Source organism: Carassius auratus, chromosome 1, assembly GCF_003368295.1.
Source record: "Carassius auratus strain Wakin chromosome 1, ASM336829v1, whole genome shotgun sequence".
Taxonomy (NCBI): domain Eukaryota; kingdom Metazoa; phylum Chordata; class Actinopteri; order Cypriniformes; family Cyprinidae; genus Carassius; species Carassius auratus.
Window position 1 is genome coordinate 4,228,890 of NC_039243.1, and position 17,995 is coordinate 4,246,884.

At 37.9% G+C, this 17,995-nt stretch overlaps 1 protein-coding gene across 4 annotated transcripts in view; it reads left to right on the plus strand.

The window, feature by feature from the left end:
• LOC113037946 (CD97 antigen-like) overlaps positions 1 to 17,995 on the plus strand; it is an 83,290-nt gene that overhangs the window by 18,559 nt on the left and 46,736 nt on the right. For 3 of the 4 annotated variants that reach the window (XM_026195346.1, XM_026195286.1, XM_026195429.1), the window contains exons 2-8: positions 7,587 to 7,652; positions 7,803 to 7,946; positions 8,029 to 8,157; positions 9,110 to 9,229; positions 9,775 to 9,903; positions 9,989 to 10,044; positions 10,115 to 10,204. In XM_026195346.1, coding sequence (XP_026051131.1) covers positions 7,587 to 7,652; positions 7,803 to 7,946; positions 8,029 to 8,157; positions 9,110 to 9,229; positions 9,775 to 9,903; positions 9,989 to 10,044; positions 10,115 to 10,204 — 734 coding nt within the window. Of the gene's footprint in view, positions 1 to 7,586; positions 7,653 to 7,802; positions 7,947 to 8,028; positions 8,158 to 9,109; positions 9,230 to 9,774; positions 9,904 to 9,988; positions 10,045 to 10,114; positions 10,205 to 10,295; positions 10,450 to 10,616; positions 10,734 to 10,847; positions 11,051 to 11,187; positions 11,359 to 11,451; positions 11,647 to 16,549; positions 16,768 to 16,903; positions 17,063 to 17,131; positions 17,304 to 17,457; positions 17,554 to 17,995 lie in introns of all 4 variants that reach the window. The other variant, XM_026195275.1, reaches the window with a different exon arrangement.

Below are 17,995 nucleotides of genomic sequence, written 5' to 3' on the forward strand. Positions count from 1 at the left end.
GAAAAGAGAAAAGGAACTACAACTGACTTCAGACACAGACTTAGGCCGGGCATACACTGTGTGATTTTCATCAGATTTTGAGCCAAATTCTGACCCGTGCGACTCTTTTTCGTGTCTTGCCGATTTGCAGTATTGTTGTGCGTCATTTGTCGTGCAGTGTTCATGCAGTGTACAACGGGAAACGAGAGGCGATTAACATGTCAGAAAGTTTGGTCGCCTCTTGTGAGGTATCACACTATTGAAGCAGGACTACAAACCAATTTTCTGTTTTCCGCGTTTCCCTCACTGCACATGCGCGAAACCATAAAGCAAAAACCATGGTGACACGGCGTGTAGTGTGGACTGAAGTGATGGAGGGAAAACTTGTGGAGTTATGGCAAAGAAAAAGTAAAAATAAAATAAAAGAGGGAGGGAAAATACCTGCTTACCTCCAGTTCGCGTTGCAAAATGGAAAAACAATATTGGCCATGTCTTCTGAGCCACCTGCGTCCAGATACGCCGAGTCCTTTTTTTGGGGGGGGGGCGTGTCAGCACACAGAATTGCGCATATCACCAAAGCAGTGCGTTTATCCCGGGAAAGCATGTTTATTCAGAAACAGCCCAAAACATCCAGGTTCTGAGGGATCCTACGTGCTGATTCGGTTGATTCCCCACGTATGTGAGCAGTTAAATCGCAACTCGACGATCGGACCGTACAGTGAGCGCATAAAAATCTTGAGCTTTGGCTTTACATCGCATGCGATTTACTCGTACAGTGTGAGGTGGTACCTTGCCGAAATCACACAGAAATCGCACAGTGTATGCCCGGTTAGATAAAATAAACTATAAACTGTAGGGCTGTAGTACTCGAGTCCGGTCTTGGACTCGAGTCCGGACTCGAGACATTTTTCTGTCGTCTCGGACTTGTCTCGGACTCGTTGAATTTGCACTCGGACTTGTCTCGGACTTGGCCATTGGACTCGCCAAGTCTTCTAGTTGGTCTCGACCGAGTCCAGCAAAAAAATAAAATCAAAAATTTCTCCTTCAAAACAAAACCACATTTGCATGATGTCGCGTCTGAAAAAGTGTGGAAAACGCTAGGCGCGCCGCTCTCCTTATTTCCAAAGCACTCTGTAGCCTGCGCTTGCGCTCCAGTGGCGTCTGCTGTTGCTGGGCAACCATGACCCGCTCTCCATGATGACGCAGAAGTTTCAGCAAAGAATAAATGGAATTCCAGCACTTAAAATCACTTGCAGTAGCTCTGCTAATAGATTCATTTAAAAAATGGCTATCCTTGTACAACTATGATCATCTGTTTCTCCATCTTGCCTTAGCTTTCAGTATTGTTCCGGGAAAGGATGTGCATGACCAGTGGTGCACTTACTGCGACCTGAAAAGTTTAGATGTTTCTAATTTAATTTTCTACCTGTTAGATTGTGTTTTATTTACGTCTACACCCAGATAGCCTCTTTTTTTTATATCAATAAACGCGTATTAATGTATAGCCTTATACAACAATTACATATGTAAATTTTAAAAACTTTATAATTATGACATTACATATTTACATTTTCATGTAACAGCCAGTATTTGTATCTGTAACAATCACAACATTTTTCCTATCTGCATTCGGATACAACATCGTACAGTTACTTGATAAGACTGCCCAGCCGGCATTTCAACGTTGATTCAACGTTGAAACAACGTCAGGTACCATGGTTGAATCAACGTTGAAAAACCTTTCGATTTTGCAAATTGGATCAACGTTGAAATCACGACGTTGATTCACCGTTGAAATCGTGACGTTGATGTACGGTTGAAATCACAACGCTGATTCACTGTTGAACTCCCGACGTTGAATCAACGTTGAAAAACCTTTCGATTTTGCAAATTGGATCAACGTTGAAATCACGACGTGGATTCACCGTTGAAATCGCGACGCTGTTTCACCGTCGTACCTGCATTATGGGTGAATTAGGGTCGTGCTGCAGCCCTGGGATGAAAGCTGAATGAGGTGTTGATTTTGAAAAGTTAATCAGCGTTGATAACACGACGTTGTTTCCCCGTCGTACCTTGCACCATGTGTAAATACACCTAGATCCTAGTTGGCATTTAGATCAACAATGTACATGCAAGGCTAAAAATCTAATGACTGGCAGCAATGGCTTTACAAACAACTTCAATAAACTACCACATGCTCAAAATTGTCAAACAGCAGTTAAATTTTGGAAACAGATGAAAATAATCCCACACTTTATTATGCAGAGTATGCATGGAGGTAATGCTAAAAACAGGTAGTAGAACAATCCAAATACAATAATATTTAAAGGTTTTTGTGAAATAATTTGGCACATAAATGCATATTTTTTGCAGCACTTACAAGACAAACCCTTGTACCTTTATGACTGAAACCAGTGGATCTTTTATTTTGGTGGAAACCTACAGTTTCTGTCAAAAACATGTTTTAGTAATGTGTCTCATTACAAGAGTTGTGTACATTTGTGCAGTGAAAATGTGTTGAACAGTACGAGCAGGGAACCTTCAACCAGTTGATTTCTAATGGGAACCCCCCGGACTGTGTCTTCTTTACTGTGGGGAATGCAGAATGAGATTTCTACCGCAAGGCACTCTAAAATGTTAGAACCAGCAGCCTTAGTGTATACAGTGTGGTTGTGCTTCGGGTGATCCTTGAAAGTGTCCCAGCGCTAGGTCCTTTCTGACGCCATCCCCTCCACTCTCTCCCACTTGTGCACTTTCTGTACCGTCCTGTATAAACATTTACATTTAATCATTTAACAGACGCTTTTATCCAAAGCTACTTACAAATGAGAACAACAGAAGCAGTCAGGTGTACAAGCGAACAACAACAGTATACAAGTGCCATGACAAGTCTCAGTTAGTCTAGTACAGAACGCATAGCCAGGTTTTTTTTTTTTATATATATATATATAAAAAAGACAAGAAAAGAAGGAAAAGTGCTAGCATTAGTTGGTTAAGTTCTGGTGAAAAAGATGAGTCTTAAGATGTTTCTTGAAAATGAGTAAACACTCAGTTCGGATTGAGATTGGGAGGTGATTCCACCAGCTGGGCACAGTCCAGGAAAAGGTCCGTGAGAGTGATTTTGAACTTCTTTGGGATGGCACCACAAGGCGTCGTTCACTTGCAGAGTGCAAACTTCTGGAGGGCACATAAGATTTAACCAGTGAGTTTAGGTATGTTCACAATGTTTGACAATAACTTTGATATTGTGAAATATATTTAAATGAAGACTGAATGCAAAATAAATCACACAATATTTTCACTTTACAGTTCAGTAACAGTGAGGTTGGAAACAAAGTGGACAACACTATTCATTAAACACTTATTTAATGTATTCAGATGAAAATGTACAATATTAACAAATTATTCACAAGCAGTGTTTTCAGAGCCCCCAGTTACACTGTTTTAATCAGAACACTAACATTACAGTGTAGTAAAACAAGTCAAATCAAATTCAGTACATTTTTATTAAACTAAGCACAACCAAAACCTATCACAAAAGGTCAAAGCATCTCTAGCAGAAGTGACAGTGCAATGTAGCAGAAGAACAATTTCTTACCAATGTTTCAAGAACAAGCTGGATCCTCGATGACTCTACAAGGGGAAAGAAGAAATGGTTTACTGAAAAGTTCTTAAAAAGCAGGATTTCATATTATACCATTTCTTTAAACCACTGGTTCTCAAACTTTTTATACCAAGTACCACTTCAGAAAATATTTGTTATTAAATATTAAGTTGCACCATAATGACCAACATTACATTTCAGCAGCGTAGTAGGCCAAACTATTCAGCTACAGGTCTACAGTTAAAAAATGAGGCAGATTTATTCTAATAAGAATATTATTTGTTGTCAGACACTTTACCATGGTAAATACAGTTTGAACATTAACACTACAACTGTGCTTACATACACAGGTAAATGAAAAAAAAAAGTTTAAATTAAAATGTAATTTTAAATGTAATTATGTAACAAAAGTTACAAAACTGTACTGTACTTTAACTGTAACATACTTAAATGTGCAAAAAAAAAAAAACTTACTCAAAGATTAAGTTAAAATATATTAACATTAATTAGTTTAATTTAGTGATTCACCTGCATAACAACTAGAGGGGGCCTGACACTTTGAGAACCATGGCTTTAAACAATCCTTTTTTTTTTTCATTTTCATTAATTCATTAAAATTATATTATTTAAATACCGACATTTGCACTTATATGTTGCAGAAAACACTTTGAAACTAATATAAGAATACAAACATATATAACACACCTAATGCATGGGATTCATATCAGGAAAATATGGGAAAATCTCTAAAAGACAGACATTAACACATAACTCACCAGCAACACATTAGGTGAGCATCTAACTTGATCATCTGTGATAAAGCAATGCAAAAATAGACACACGGCTATTTATTTATCTGCAGGTTACATGTCCTTTAAACTACCCATTTGTAAACTCTGGTAATACTTTACTATTTTCAAAAGGTAATAAAGATAAAGTTAGCGATTTTCTTACCTCATTTTGACAGGATGTTTTCAGGACCTCGCAGAACACCTGACCCTTCTTGTGTTCACAGTTTTTGTTCTCCATTGACATGTCACGACTCAAATTCGCTCGAAATAAATAAAAAATGTACAGGCAAATATGAAATAATTCGGGACCGACCGAGCAGTCAGTTATAACGAGCAGCAGCTCACAGTTAGCCGCCTCACTCACAGAAAGACGACAATAACGGTCAAATTTTTAAATGTAGAAAAGCGCGAACCGATTCATTGTCCAGTTTCCTGAATGACAGCCAGATTAACCAATCACGATAGAAGTAATAAAATAAAACTACCAATGGGAGTTGTTTCAGTGTGATAAAGCAGCGAAATGTATAGTTTTATTGTTGTTTATGATGATAATATTTAACATTTTAGAATAGGTATCATGACTAAAATATTTTTAAATGCTATTAAAATAATAATTAATTTAAATAATTTAATATAAATAATTTAAAAGCTTGTTAACCTTTTTCTACCATTTAGCATTAAACATTTTTAACGTTGTTTCATTAAAACAACTGACCTTATTTCAACCATATTTCAACGTTGAAAGTTGGTCATGTGCTGGATGTTTTTCAACCATTCAGCTTTAAACGTTGAATCAACGTTGTTTCAACGTTGAAACCACAACTGACCTTATTTCAACCATATTTCAACATTGAAAGTTGGTCATGTGCTGGATGTTTTTCAACCATTCAGCTTTAAACGTTGAATCAACGTTGTTTCAACGTTGAAACCACAACTGACCTTATTTCAACCATATTTCAACGTTGAAGGTCGGTCATGTGCCGGCTGGGTGTTATGACTTTTTATATATTTTTTCGTAGTTATCACTGAACAAGTATGTCGTGTTAAACTGAATTAATTATTAATTTCTAAAATAATATTTATCATGCAAGCAGAGAGATGTCATGACAAACGTTTAGTGATCATTTGAACACGACTGAATCCATTCAATGCACACATTCTCATTACGCAGAACACTTTGAGCGAGTCTTAATGTTAATGAACTTCACTAAACAGATGTGTGTGTTCCGCGCAAACCAGCAAAAGGTAAATATGCAAACATGTAGGACAAGTAGACAATGTATCCGTATCGAAGCTGATTATTAACCTACTCTTGAGAGAGAACTGATTTGGTTTTTGAGAGACTGAGACGCGCAGCGCGGCTGTTTGATTGGTGAGCGCGCTGTGCTTATTCCATTCATTCGTATCATGGTAGCCTAAGCTTTCAATATTTGCCTTTTAAATATATGCAAATAATATAACGTGTAGCTATGATGTATTATTATAGGTAAAATTACTCTTGCCACGCTCTGATTTCTGAGAGATAAACAGAGGCGACAACAATGCGGTGTTTGATTTGCTCTCTTTTCACTCATAAAGTTTACATTCATTCACTTCTGGCGCTGATCCCCTGGCTCACCTGTTATCTAGCAAACACCAGACTCTGTCAGCTTTAGCCGAGTATTCAGGCAGAATTATTCCTTGAGCGTTATTCGTTTTTTAAGCCATTATCCGTGCCATTCCGAATAAGGTATTCGGCTTCCGGCACAACCCTAATTATTACATTACATATTTTATTTTTACATGCAACATAGATAAGGTCATATAGTAACAGCTCCACGCAATATTGTAATTCTAAAATTCTATGCAAGTCCTAGCACAGTATGACAAAAATGTCGCTGTATTTATGTGCGCATGTCCAGTAGAGCCAAACGTATCCATTCTAGCCTTGCTGCGCGCATTTGTCATATCCCGAGCTTTGCGTGTGTCTGTGCACTGGGCCAATTAGGCATAGTCATATACATTTTTGACCACAGATATAATGTCAACAAAAAATAAAGTACATACAAATTATTTGACCTTACAGTTCCAAACTTTGTTTGTTTATCCAAGTTTAGCTCCCAGGGTCAGACTGGGGGTAAAACCAGTACTCATTAGCAAGGCCCCAAAGGAAGAGAGGGCCCTTGAAAAGTATGAATCTGAAATATATATTTTTTACCTAGATATTTTCATGGGTGGGGGCCATGGGGGCCCATCAGGACTGCCTATGCATAGGGCCCAGGATCTTGTTTAACGCCCCTGTTATCTTCAACCCTAATTATACACACTTGAACCTAATCAAGCTCTTACTAGACACACTAATCTTCCAGGTGTTTTAAGGCCAGTTGGAGCTAAACTTTTCAGGACATTGGCCATCCAGGATGTAGTTTGGAGACCCCTGTCCTACAGAGTTGTTACTTTGCACATGCTTTTTGATCATTACAAATAATAATGTAAAATGATTTTCTTAGAATAGGAGATATCGCATCACAAACATTATCAGTAGTTAAGTATGTGGTCTTGAAGAGGACCCTTTTTTCTTTCATGTGGACTCGGTCTTGGACTTGGACTCGAAACTTTTGGACTTGGACTTGACTTGGACTCGAACCTCTTTGGACTCGGTCTTGACTCGGTCTCGACTAGTCCTGGACTTGGACTTGACTTGGACTCGACAAAGCCGGACTTGACTACAGCTCTAATAAACTGAGCAACTATGTTAGAGATCAGTGTTCAGAGGCTCTTGACCCTTGACTTCTGTGTTGGGTTTTACAGTGAATAAATGTGTGTGCATTACTTGTTAATGATCCAGAAACTATATTCAGCCCTCATTTAATCACTTTCAGTATTGATATTCAGACAGAGTGAAGTTAGAGTAGCCTACTTTTTGAGTACTTACCTCATAATGACCACAAAACAAGGCAGATACAATATTCTCCACACATGTCCTCTTGAATGTGTCAAAAGTTAAGCACGTCTAAATTGTAAATTTATTAGGTTGTGTCTGACAACCTTCTTCTGCTGGAGACACATCTGTAATATTTTGCTTAATTATAGTATTTAATTCTGCCTGATGTAACTGGAACTTCATTAAAGATGAGATTTGGGATGGATGGGAGAATGGATGTATTTGTGGATAGATTTCCGAATTCTGCAGATAATTACACAGATCTTGTTTTTTTCTTTTTCTTCATTAGGTCTGTTCCTGGTGTCCAGTGAATCATGTGAAAAGGGATTTGAAGGAAAAAACGGCGGCTGTGTTGGTAATGAGCACCTTATGTGTTTTAATACAGTATTTTTCTGTGATAACACACAGTTAATGGTCTGTTTGTCAATCAAACAATAGAAATGTGTGTTACTGTAGTTATTTTCTAACATTGTAATGATGTTTTCTTCCTGATTGTCTCTTACAGATGCAGATGAGTGTGTGACGGTTCCAAGAGTGTGTGGTGATAACGCTCGGTGTTTCAATACACATGGAAGTTACTACTGCAACTGTAATGAAGGATTTCAGGCAGATAAACACAACTTCACCCAAGAAACAGCACAGTGTTTGGGTACGAGAGAGGATTTTGGGAAAAAAGAGTCAAGAAATATCATTTAATTACTGTAACTAATATCAACTGCTTCCTCCAACAGATATCAATGAGTGTCTTAAGGGAATATATGAATGCCCAGGTAATACGGAGTGTGTGAACACCATCGGCTCGTACAATTGCACGTGTCCAGAAGGATACAAGCCATCAAGACTAGACACAGATTGTGAAGGTGTGTGTCCTCAATCATACTGCTTGTTATTTTGACTGTTGATCATAGCAAAATTACAATCAGTGTCATAAATTAACATTTTTCATTAAAAATCAATGTTTGACTTCCAGATCAAAAAGTTTCTTTACTGATATGGTTAATTTATAGTGTCAGCTAGTTAAAATGGTGTTTAAATCCATACCTAAATACTGCTAGCGTAGATAAATATTAGATAACAGATAAAAACAGAGACACTTTCCCCCAAAGCCCTGGTTATTTTCTAGCCTGATTATAACCATCCAAGATCCATGTGATGCATTTAGTGTTTCTTAAGCTTAGAATATAAGAATCAGAATCAGTTCTTGCCACCAGCTCAGTACTATATTAATGATGGGCTCTGTTTGGGATGAAATAGCAGTTTACCGTATGCAATAGACGCAGTGAAACTGTACTATGCTACTTCTCCACATGATTTCACTCTAACTTTGCATGCAAGTACCGTTAATTTATCATCCAGAAAATGAAGGCATTAAATTTGCCTTTGCAAAACATGCAGAACATCTGATAGAAAGCATGGTTGATCTGTCACACTGAAGATAGTTTAAGTTCAGTCGCAGTGTGACATATTGTGTCTCATGCAGTGCTCTAGTGTTTCCTACACATTTAGATCGTCTTGGGTTTTCCATAGAAAAAAGAAACATTGCTATTTATAAAACTAGTAGTGGTTGATTAGGAAGTCCTGCTTTCATCCAGAAGCACAGAGATTTTTGCTGGTGTAAACTCATTTAGTTTGGCTGCTGCAATCGTATTAACAAAGTTCATTTATATGTTTTCACGTGAGGCTTTCCGTGAGGTTTTCCAGTGTAACACAGCTTTCATTGTCTGTCTAACCTCTGTCATCTCACTAGTTTGTGTGTGTGAACGTGTGCTTGTGTCTAAATGAAACACTCGTCTCTGTGTGTGTCGGCTGAAGATGAGGATGAGTGTTTATCCTCAGTGTGTGGAGTTCACAGCAGCTGCTTTAACACAGCTGGCAGTTTCCACTGCAATTGTTCTCCGGGGTTTGTCAAACGAGAGAACAGCACCTGTGCAGGTAAGCACCAGTAACCGTACTGACATCAGTGTTTGAGTGCTGTTCATAATCATCATAACATGATGTATGTGTCTGCTCATGTCCAACAGTAACAGCTCATTATATGTTTGCTCAAGATTGGGGTAGATACCATTTTGTAATGTTTTTGAAAGATGTCTCTCCTGCATTTATTTGATCAAAAATAAAGTAAAACAGTGAAATATTACAATTTAAAATAGTTGTTTTCTATGTGAATATGTGCTATTCTGTAATTTATTTCTGTGATGTGCAGCTGCATTTCCAGCATCATTCCTCCAGTCTTCAGTGTCACATGATCTTCAGAAATCATAATAATAAGATGATCTACTGCTTAAAAAAAAATACTGATTATTATCCATGTTAAAAAAACAGGTGTGCCGCATAATATTTGTGGAAACCAAGATACATTTTATGTGTCAGGATTCACAGATGCATAGAATATCTGAATGCAAACAATATTAATAGATAAAACAATATCATAATAGGAATCTGCATTTATATGACTGACAGCCTTCTGTCCCTCACAGACATCAATGAGTGTACAGTTCAACATGTTTGCGGCACAAATGCACAGTGCCAGAATGAAGAAGGAAGCTACAGATGCGTATGTAACCAGGGTTACAGTAACTATGGCAACAACCAGTCAAAATGCATTGGTGAGCGATCAGCTGTGCATGTCTCTGTTTATTGTGTAGCTGCTAATGTGCAAAACAATTAACTGTGTTTTGTTGCTGTGCACAGAGATGAGCTGCGACCACTTTAAAGCAGAGTCTGACACGGAGAGCGCATCTGTAAAGGTAGAATGACTCTTTGTGATTATTTGGTGAATAATCAGTATTCAGACTTTAATTTCTGTGTGTCTTCTAGTTGAATCATTTACTGGCTCTGTTGAGGAGCAGCTGCGAGTCTCTGCGTAATGCCAATGTTAGCCGTAAGACGGGAGAGCAGTTACTGGAGGTGAAACAATCAGCCTTCTTCTGCATTTCTGTTCTTGTTGAAAGAGCAGTTTGAGCGGGAATATTCCTCTAAATCTCAGTGTGTTTGACAGAATGTCTCCACTTCCACTGATGAGCTGCTGTCTGAAGGAACCATCGCTGACGGTGAGACACTGAATCAGTTTCTGGATGCGGTGGAGAACAGCATGCGTCTGATCGGACCTCAGCTGAAAGAGCCAGTGACCAGGATGGAGACACACAACACCTGTGAGAAACCACACACATTTCAGTTTAGACACAATCTCACTCTGGTACTGCATAGAAATACTGAAAATAAGGCATTTTTATTATAAACAGTGATTTACATCCACATTCAGATTTAACTGTGTGTGTTTAAGACTGAAAGTAGATGTTCTTTGTGATGTGAATCACAGTTGCTGAGGTTGCAGTCATGCGGAATCAGACTCCGCCCAGTGGGCGTGTCACTCTGAGCACAGACTCCGCCTTCTTCAGTGCAAGCTGGGAAACAGTTGTAGGGGAATCATATCCAGGTACAAACAAACATGTGCATATAAATGTGTTACTGAAACCATCAGCACTTTCCTGACGATATGTAAATGTGGTCAGCACTTTCCTGACGATATGTAAATGTGGTTTTCCTGTAGGTTTTGCGTTTGCAGCTCTGGTCAGTTATAAAGATCTGACCTCATCCAGTGATCTGCTCCATACAATTAGCAGAGAGAGACCAGATGATGAAGAGAGAGGTGTCAGTTATCAACTCAACTCCAAAGTGGTGACAGCCGTCGTCAGTAATGCAGAAACCAAGCAGCTGTCAGAGCCGGTGATGCTCATCTTTACACACGAGGAGGTGAAGATAATGACAGATCAGCTCATGACCAGCACAAGATCTCATGGAGACACACACCGATTCTCATGCAGAAGATCAAACGTTCATGTTTTTCTCCCCTTTTATAACTTCCAGTTATTCTGTTATGTCTTTTTCAGGAGAGGGCGGAGTCTAGGGGCGTGTCTTACTCCTGTGTGTACTGGGATATGGCTGAGGGGGTGTGGTCTGGGCGGGGCTGCAAGAAGGCGGAGTCTAACAGCACTCATACAGCCTGCTCCTGCTCTCATCTCAGTAGTTTCGCTGTGCTCATGGCTCTCTATCCTCTCCAGGTACATCTGTGAACCAGAAAAAAACTGGGATTTAACATTTAATTCAGATCTTTAATATGAAATGATGATGATTTTCCTCTTCCTCTCCTGCAGGACTCGTTTGAGTTGGTGTTGATCACTCGAGTGGGTTTAGTTCTGTCTCTGGTCTGTTTGTTTCTCTGTATCCTCACGTTCAAGTTCTGCCGCTCCATCCAAGGAACCCGAACCAGCATTCATCTCCATCTGAGCATCTCTCTCTTCATCGCAGACCTCGTCTTCCTCTGTGGGATCTCCAGCACTCACAATCAGGTGTGTGTCTCATATCTTCTGTATACTGGGGCCTTAAAGTCAAACAAGTAGAGAAGCACAAGAAGTGTTTTCTGTTTATAATGCTGGCTTGACAAAGGTCTATTATTTAATCTTCTTATTTGACTATTATTTTCAGTTAAAACTAGAGATGTTCCGATACCCTTTTTCTCTTCCCGATACCGATTCCGATACCTGGGCTCAGGGTATCGGCCGATACCGAGTACTGATCCGATACCTGGGTGTATATCTGTATATACAGCTGTATATACTACTAGCCCTGTGTAAATTGCTAGAATTTTTTTATGGTGTGCTTCAGACAGATCCCTCAATAAAACATGAACAAATACATGGTGAACTACTGTATTTATTACAGTATTTTTATTATCTAACATGAATTTGACAGTATTATTTATTTTCTTATGCAAAAAAGAACTTCAAATGCAGCCAAAAATCTAACACCGCAAACTAAAAAAGGTATTTAAGTTTTACAATATAACTGTATAAAAAAACTGCAACAAATAAGTCTAGGAATATAAAAAAAGATCTATTAATCAGATAATCTCTAACAAGTAAAAAACAAGTAAAAAACAAGCAACCATCTAGGCATAATTATTATTATTATAGAGATGTATTATTATTACTGTAGGCTACAACAGTAGCTTTATATATTGTCAATTTACTCATGTAAACCAAACATTTATTTTAATGGGCTGCCATGAAGATCTTTGAGTGTCTGTGTTTATGATATGACAGTATTCTCAAATGAAACGGTAAATTCTCATGAAGTGACGGTTTATGCGTTCGTGTCCTCATGACACACAGCAGAGACTACAAAACAGCGAGCTCTCGCGCATCTGTGCCAGTCACCCACAGAGATGTAGATTTTGCGGGAGTAATATTTAAATAGTATTTTGCAGTTTAATATTCACAGACACTAGTATATATTCGGCTACTGTCTGGAGCCCTGCGTTTTGACTTACACGGAACCGACTGAACGCAGTTGCCGGTACTGAATATACTCGAGAGTCTGTAACTACCGGTACTACAGAGACATACTGCTAACCACTGATCTATAATATAGTAGCGGCTTCACTGTCTTTTGGCAGTTTAGAATGTGATGAGTGATCCAGTCATATATAGATAAGGGCTGCTAACGCGTTTTCATTTCTTCTTCGCTGCTCTAAACAGGGGTTGCTTGTGGCAACACAGCACAACTTCCTGTGTTTTCAATGCATTTTGAGCAGCGAAGAAGAACCGTGCAGCGGTTAGGCAAAGCTTGCGGTCATAACTAGGTCTTTTTTAAGAAAATGGTATCGGATCGGTATATGGGTTCATGTACTCGCCGATGCCGATGCCAGAATTTGTTGTGGTATCGGAGATATTTCCGATACTAGTATCGGAATCGGAACAACTCTAGTTAAAACCACTAAAACTCATGTCAGACCTACATGTATTATTTGTACAATGAGACTTGTATTAACTCCGGTTGTTAGCAAAGCCTAATGAGTATCCTAGTACAACATGCTAAATCATGCTAGCAACATGATAAAACATGCTAGTCATGTTAAAAAGTTAGCAACACATTAAAGAGGTGGGTAGTCCAAGGGCCAAAGAGTAAAACTCCTGCCATATTTTTGTTCCACCTATAAAGTCAGCAGTTTATTTCACCAGAGGAACCAAGTAATTCCTTCCAAGTCACAAACTAGTCTTGAGTCAAATCCCAAGTCCTCAAAGAGTTAAAGTTAATGAGATAATTAAGTAACTAATTAAATGAAGATTGTGCATTAATAATTAACACTTGCTGTTATTGAGAACTACAGAGGATCAGATGTTGATGTTTTATTGGTTAAAATGATGTCACCATCATGGAGATCAGTGTTTGCTTTAGTTGGGCTCTTGACCCTTGACTTGTTGTGTCAGATCTCTCTTTGTAGCTCCTCATGTATTACTGTGGAGAAAAGAGATCTATGAAAAACATATATAGTCACAATGAGCTGGTTTACTTCCATCTCAAATAATGTTTTTTCTCTCTTTTCACATGTTTACATTTTGAATAATCCCAGTGAAACTACAGCATACCCACACAAAAAAAAAAAAAAAACATTGTTCTAATATTTATTACAGGAAGTGAATTTTAAATTTGTGTAACACATATAGAAATCTGAACTCCAGAGCTTGCTTTTTAGACACACACATAGATATCAAGAACCAGCATATGAATCTCTACAATGGTGACAATCAACAAAATGCTTCATGTTGCAATACATGAAAGACTCCCATAATGCACTGCAGTATGAATAAATATTTTCACCACTGTTGAGGATCATATGATAAATGTTCATGGCTAAATGCCTAATCCCAAACTGTGTTTTTATTTCTCCTCATTATTGAAGCATTATAGTGGCATTTACGTAATGAGATTTCTCTCTTTTTGTGAAAGTGACATACAGTTAAGTATGGTGACCCAAACTCAGAATCTGTACTCTGCATTTAACCCATCCATAAAGCACATACAGAGCAGTGAATACACAGCAGTCCTCTCTAACAACTAATTCACAAATTATTTTATTTAAAAGTATAATCTGGAAATTTAAATCAAGATCACACAGGCATCAAAGGCATAAGTTACCTTCTATTAGTGTTGCACAAACATTTGCTGAAAAACAATAACGCAACTGCTTTGAAGCAAATGCATAAAAACTGCTTATAGGCTCAAGAGCTCAAATGAAGCAAATACTCACCACAATTATGGTGGCACAGTTTTTTTTTTTTTTTTCTCCCAGTTGACTTCATCCAAGGCTGTGGTTAGTGTCAGTTGTAGTGCTTGAGTTTCTCTTTTCTTCAGGGATGTTGATTGTTTACAGCAGGTGTTCATCACTAATGCACAATCATCATTTAATTAGTCTCTTAATTATCTCATTAACTTTAACTCATTGAGGACTTGGGATTTGACTCAAGACTAGTTTGTGACTTGGAAAGAATGACTTGTTTCCTCCTCTGGTGAAATCAGCTGTTCATGGGTGCAACAAAAATATGGCAGGACTTTTACTCTTTGGCCCCTGGACTACCCACCTCTGAAACTACGTTAAAATATAAAAATATACTAGCAACATGCTAAATCATCCTAAAAAATGTTATAAAAAATGAATTACATTAAAACAAGCATTTTTAGCAATGAGAGCCTAAACATGTTAACATGTTTCAACATTCTAGCAAAATGCTAAATCATGTTCGCGAACTGTTGAATCATCCCAGCTAGATTTTTTTGTTCTAAAAATGTTCTAAGTACATTCCCATGGATTGTTCTAAAAATAGTTTTATTTTTGTTCCCAGAACGTTCTCTCAAAAGATAGGATAACGTTCTCTAAAAATGTTTATTAATAACGTTATTAGAACATTATCCCCTAACATTCTAATTAAGATTTAAGCAGATGTTTAGATGTGGATGTTGATGTCTGCATAAAAGTAAGTTTGGTTTGATGTCACCATAATGATGGTAAGTGTTGGTTTTAGTTGTGCAATTTCACTCGTCATGTTGTTTTTTATCTGCTGTAATCTTTGTTATGGCAAGAGCGCATGTGGTTAGATGATGATGGTTGCTTGCCGATGATTGAAACATCATCACATAGGTGTCCTGGTTTCACCCAGTCTAATGTATGGTGTTAGGTACATGTTATTAATTAAGCTGACTCAATGTGTCAAAAGCCAGAGAGTCTGCTGAATTAAAGCAGGTATTTTTAAGGGTTTAAAAAAAGTTGTCACACAAACATCAATATTCAGTGTATGAATCTCAACATAGTGACATGCTTCATGCAGCAATGTATTCTGGGTACATCATGCAAAACTCATCCATGGCACCCAGAATGCATTGCGGTATGAAGCATGTGACCATTGTTGAGATTCACACACTAATTTTTGAGTTCTCTGTGTGTCTAAGTAATTGGTGGTTTAGAGTGGTTCTTGAACAATAAAACTTAAAAAGAACAGACAAAAATATTTATGATATAAAATGACAGTATCTTGTGTGTTTCAACACATTTGCTGTAATCACTAATATTAAACGGATAGCATAGGATAGAGTCTAGATAAAACCAGTTGACCAGATTGTTACATGAAGAAATATTTTACGTCAGGAAGCAACCAACATCCCCTGATAACATCTTTCTCTCACTATTTTTGCTGTAACAAATATAGTTACAGCAGCTAAATAAACAGTAACACTGAAAATAGTCATACTGTCTAAGTACTGATCACCATAATGGTGACGTCAAACTAAACTATTATTTTCAATAAACACCTCTGTTAATCTCAGTAAGAACTTTTTTTTACATGACAGAAATAAATCTATTTGTCTATAATAAGTGAAGTTGGTAATACTGTTTTTGGAGTATTTAGGCTAGAGTTTGACTCCAGAGGTTGGGTTTTCACTTTCAACCAACATTTCACTTCTGAGCAATGTCAGTCCACATCTAGTGTGATGGGAAGCTTTATTAGAATGCTAGATAATAATGTTGTAACAATGTTATCAATAGAAATTTTTTGAATGTTTTTAGAGAATGTTATCCTAACTTTTAACAGAAGATTCTGGGAACTAAAATAGAACTAGCCACTGAAAACATTCCCATAACATTGAACATTTCTAGGTGGTATGGTAACAAAATGCTAAAAGTAATAACAATGTGTTAAAACCTGACATAACATGCTAATTCATGTTAGCAACATGCTAAAACATGGTAACATGCTAAAACATTTTAGCAAAGTGCTAGTACTCTGTGTTAATAACATGTTATTGTCTTCGTTTGAAATCTTAAAAAAATTTCAAACACAGCTGACAAGCCAACATCAATGTTGGTTTACCAACTTATCTAACTGTAGTTGTGCTGTTTCTCTTTGTTTCTCTCAGGTAGGGTGTGGGATTGTGGCCGGTCTGCTTCATTTCTTTTTCTTGTCTGCGTTCTGCTGGATGCTGCTGGAGGGGCTTCAGCTCTACCGGATGGTTGTGATGGTGTTTCACACCACATTAAAACACCTCTACATGTATCTGGTGGGATACGGAGCCCCTCTCATCATCGTCATCATCTCTGCCATCACCTTCCCAGCAGGATACGGCACCAAACGACAGTGAGTGTGTGTGAATTTGTGTGAAGCGCTGTTTGTGTTTGAGCTTTTTGTGTGAACAAGTTTGACAGACTCTAAATCACAGTGTTATCCGAATGCTTTCCAGCTGTCTTGATAATTATTTGTGTTTGTGCAACAGCTGTTGGCTCTCACTTGACCGAAATTTCATGTGGAGCTTCCTTGCGCCCGTCTGCATCATCGTCATCCTCAACAGCTTCGTCTTCATCATCACTGTGTGGAAACTGGCCGAAAAATTCTCCAGCCTCAATCCAGACCTCTCCAAACTCCGCACTATCAAGTGAGTGTTTATTATCTAAACCCTAAATACATACAGTCATTGAGTCTAACCCATTTCTGGTGCATTCAGGGGGTTTACCGTGACCGCTGTGGCTCAGTTCTGTATTCTTGGAGGGACGTGGGTTTTCGGTTCCTTCCTCTTCTATGAGAAAGTTACCCTATTTGCGTTGTACCTTTTCACCATCTTCAACAGCCTGCAGGGGGCGCTCATCTTCATCATGCACTGCCTGCTGTCCAAACCGGTACTTACACACAAACAAATGCACAATGTCTGGATTCAAACTACACTTTAAAGATCTCTACAGCTCATAGTCAAACTTCTGACTCACTGTATTTCAATGTATTCTGGCCAAGAGCTCTCAGTGTGTTTTCAACATGTTTTGTCGCCCCTTTCAGGTCAGAGATGAGTATTACAAGCTGATAAGCAGGATCTGCTCACTTCAGGAGAGGAGATATTCAGAATTCAGCACCAATCACTCCAGCAACAGTCGGGTATATTTATAAAATATATATAAATGTTCAGATAAACATTCTAACAACATTCTTAGAATGTCCATATGATGTTATAGATGTAAATGTTCAAAGAATGTTTAATTAAAGGTGAGGAGAATGTTGCATTCAACCTTTTTAAATTATGTTCTAATCACAACAAGAAAACTGGACATTTGGATTTTTAAAAAAAAATTCAAATCAATGCTTCCACAATGTTTTTCAAACATAAGTTTGTTAGCTGTGGTAAGTGATGCACTGAAATGTTGACCACTAAAAATAATTAATGCCTGGTATTATTTCTTAAATCTTCACAACAGACTTTTAGTCTATGCTGTTTTGTGTAGTTACAAATGTTTAGTATGAAACAAAGTCTAAGTTTCTAAATGTTGTCCGTCTAATCACACAATTCAGAAATTAATACAGTTTTAATGCTCTTCAATGT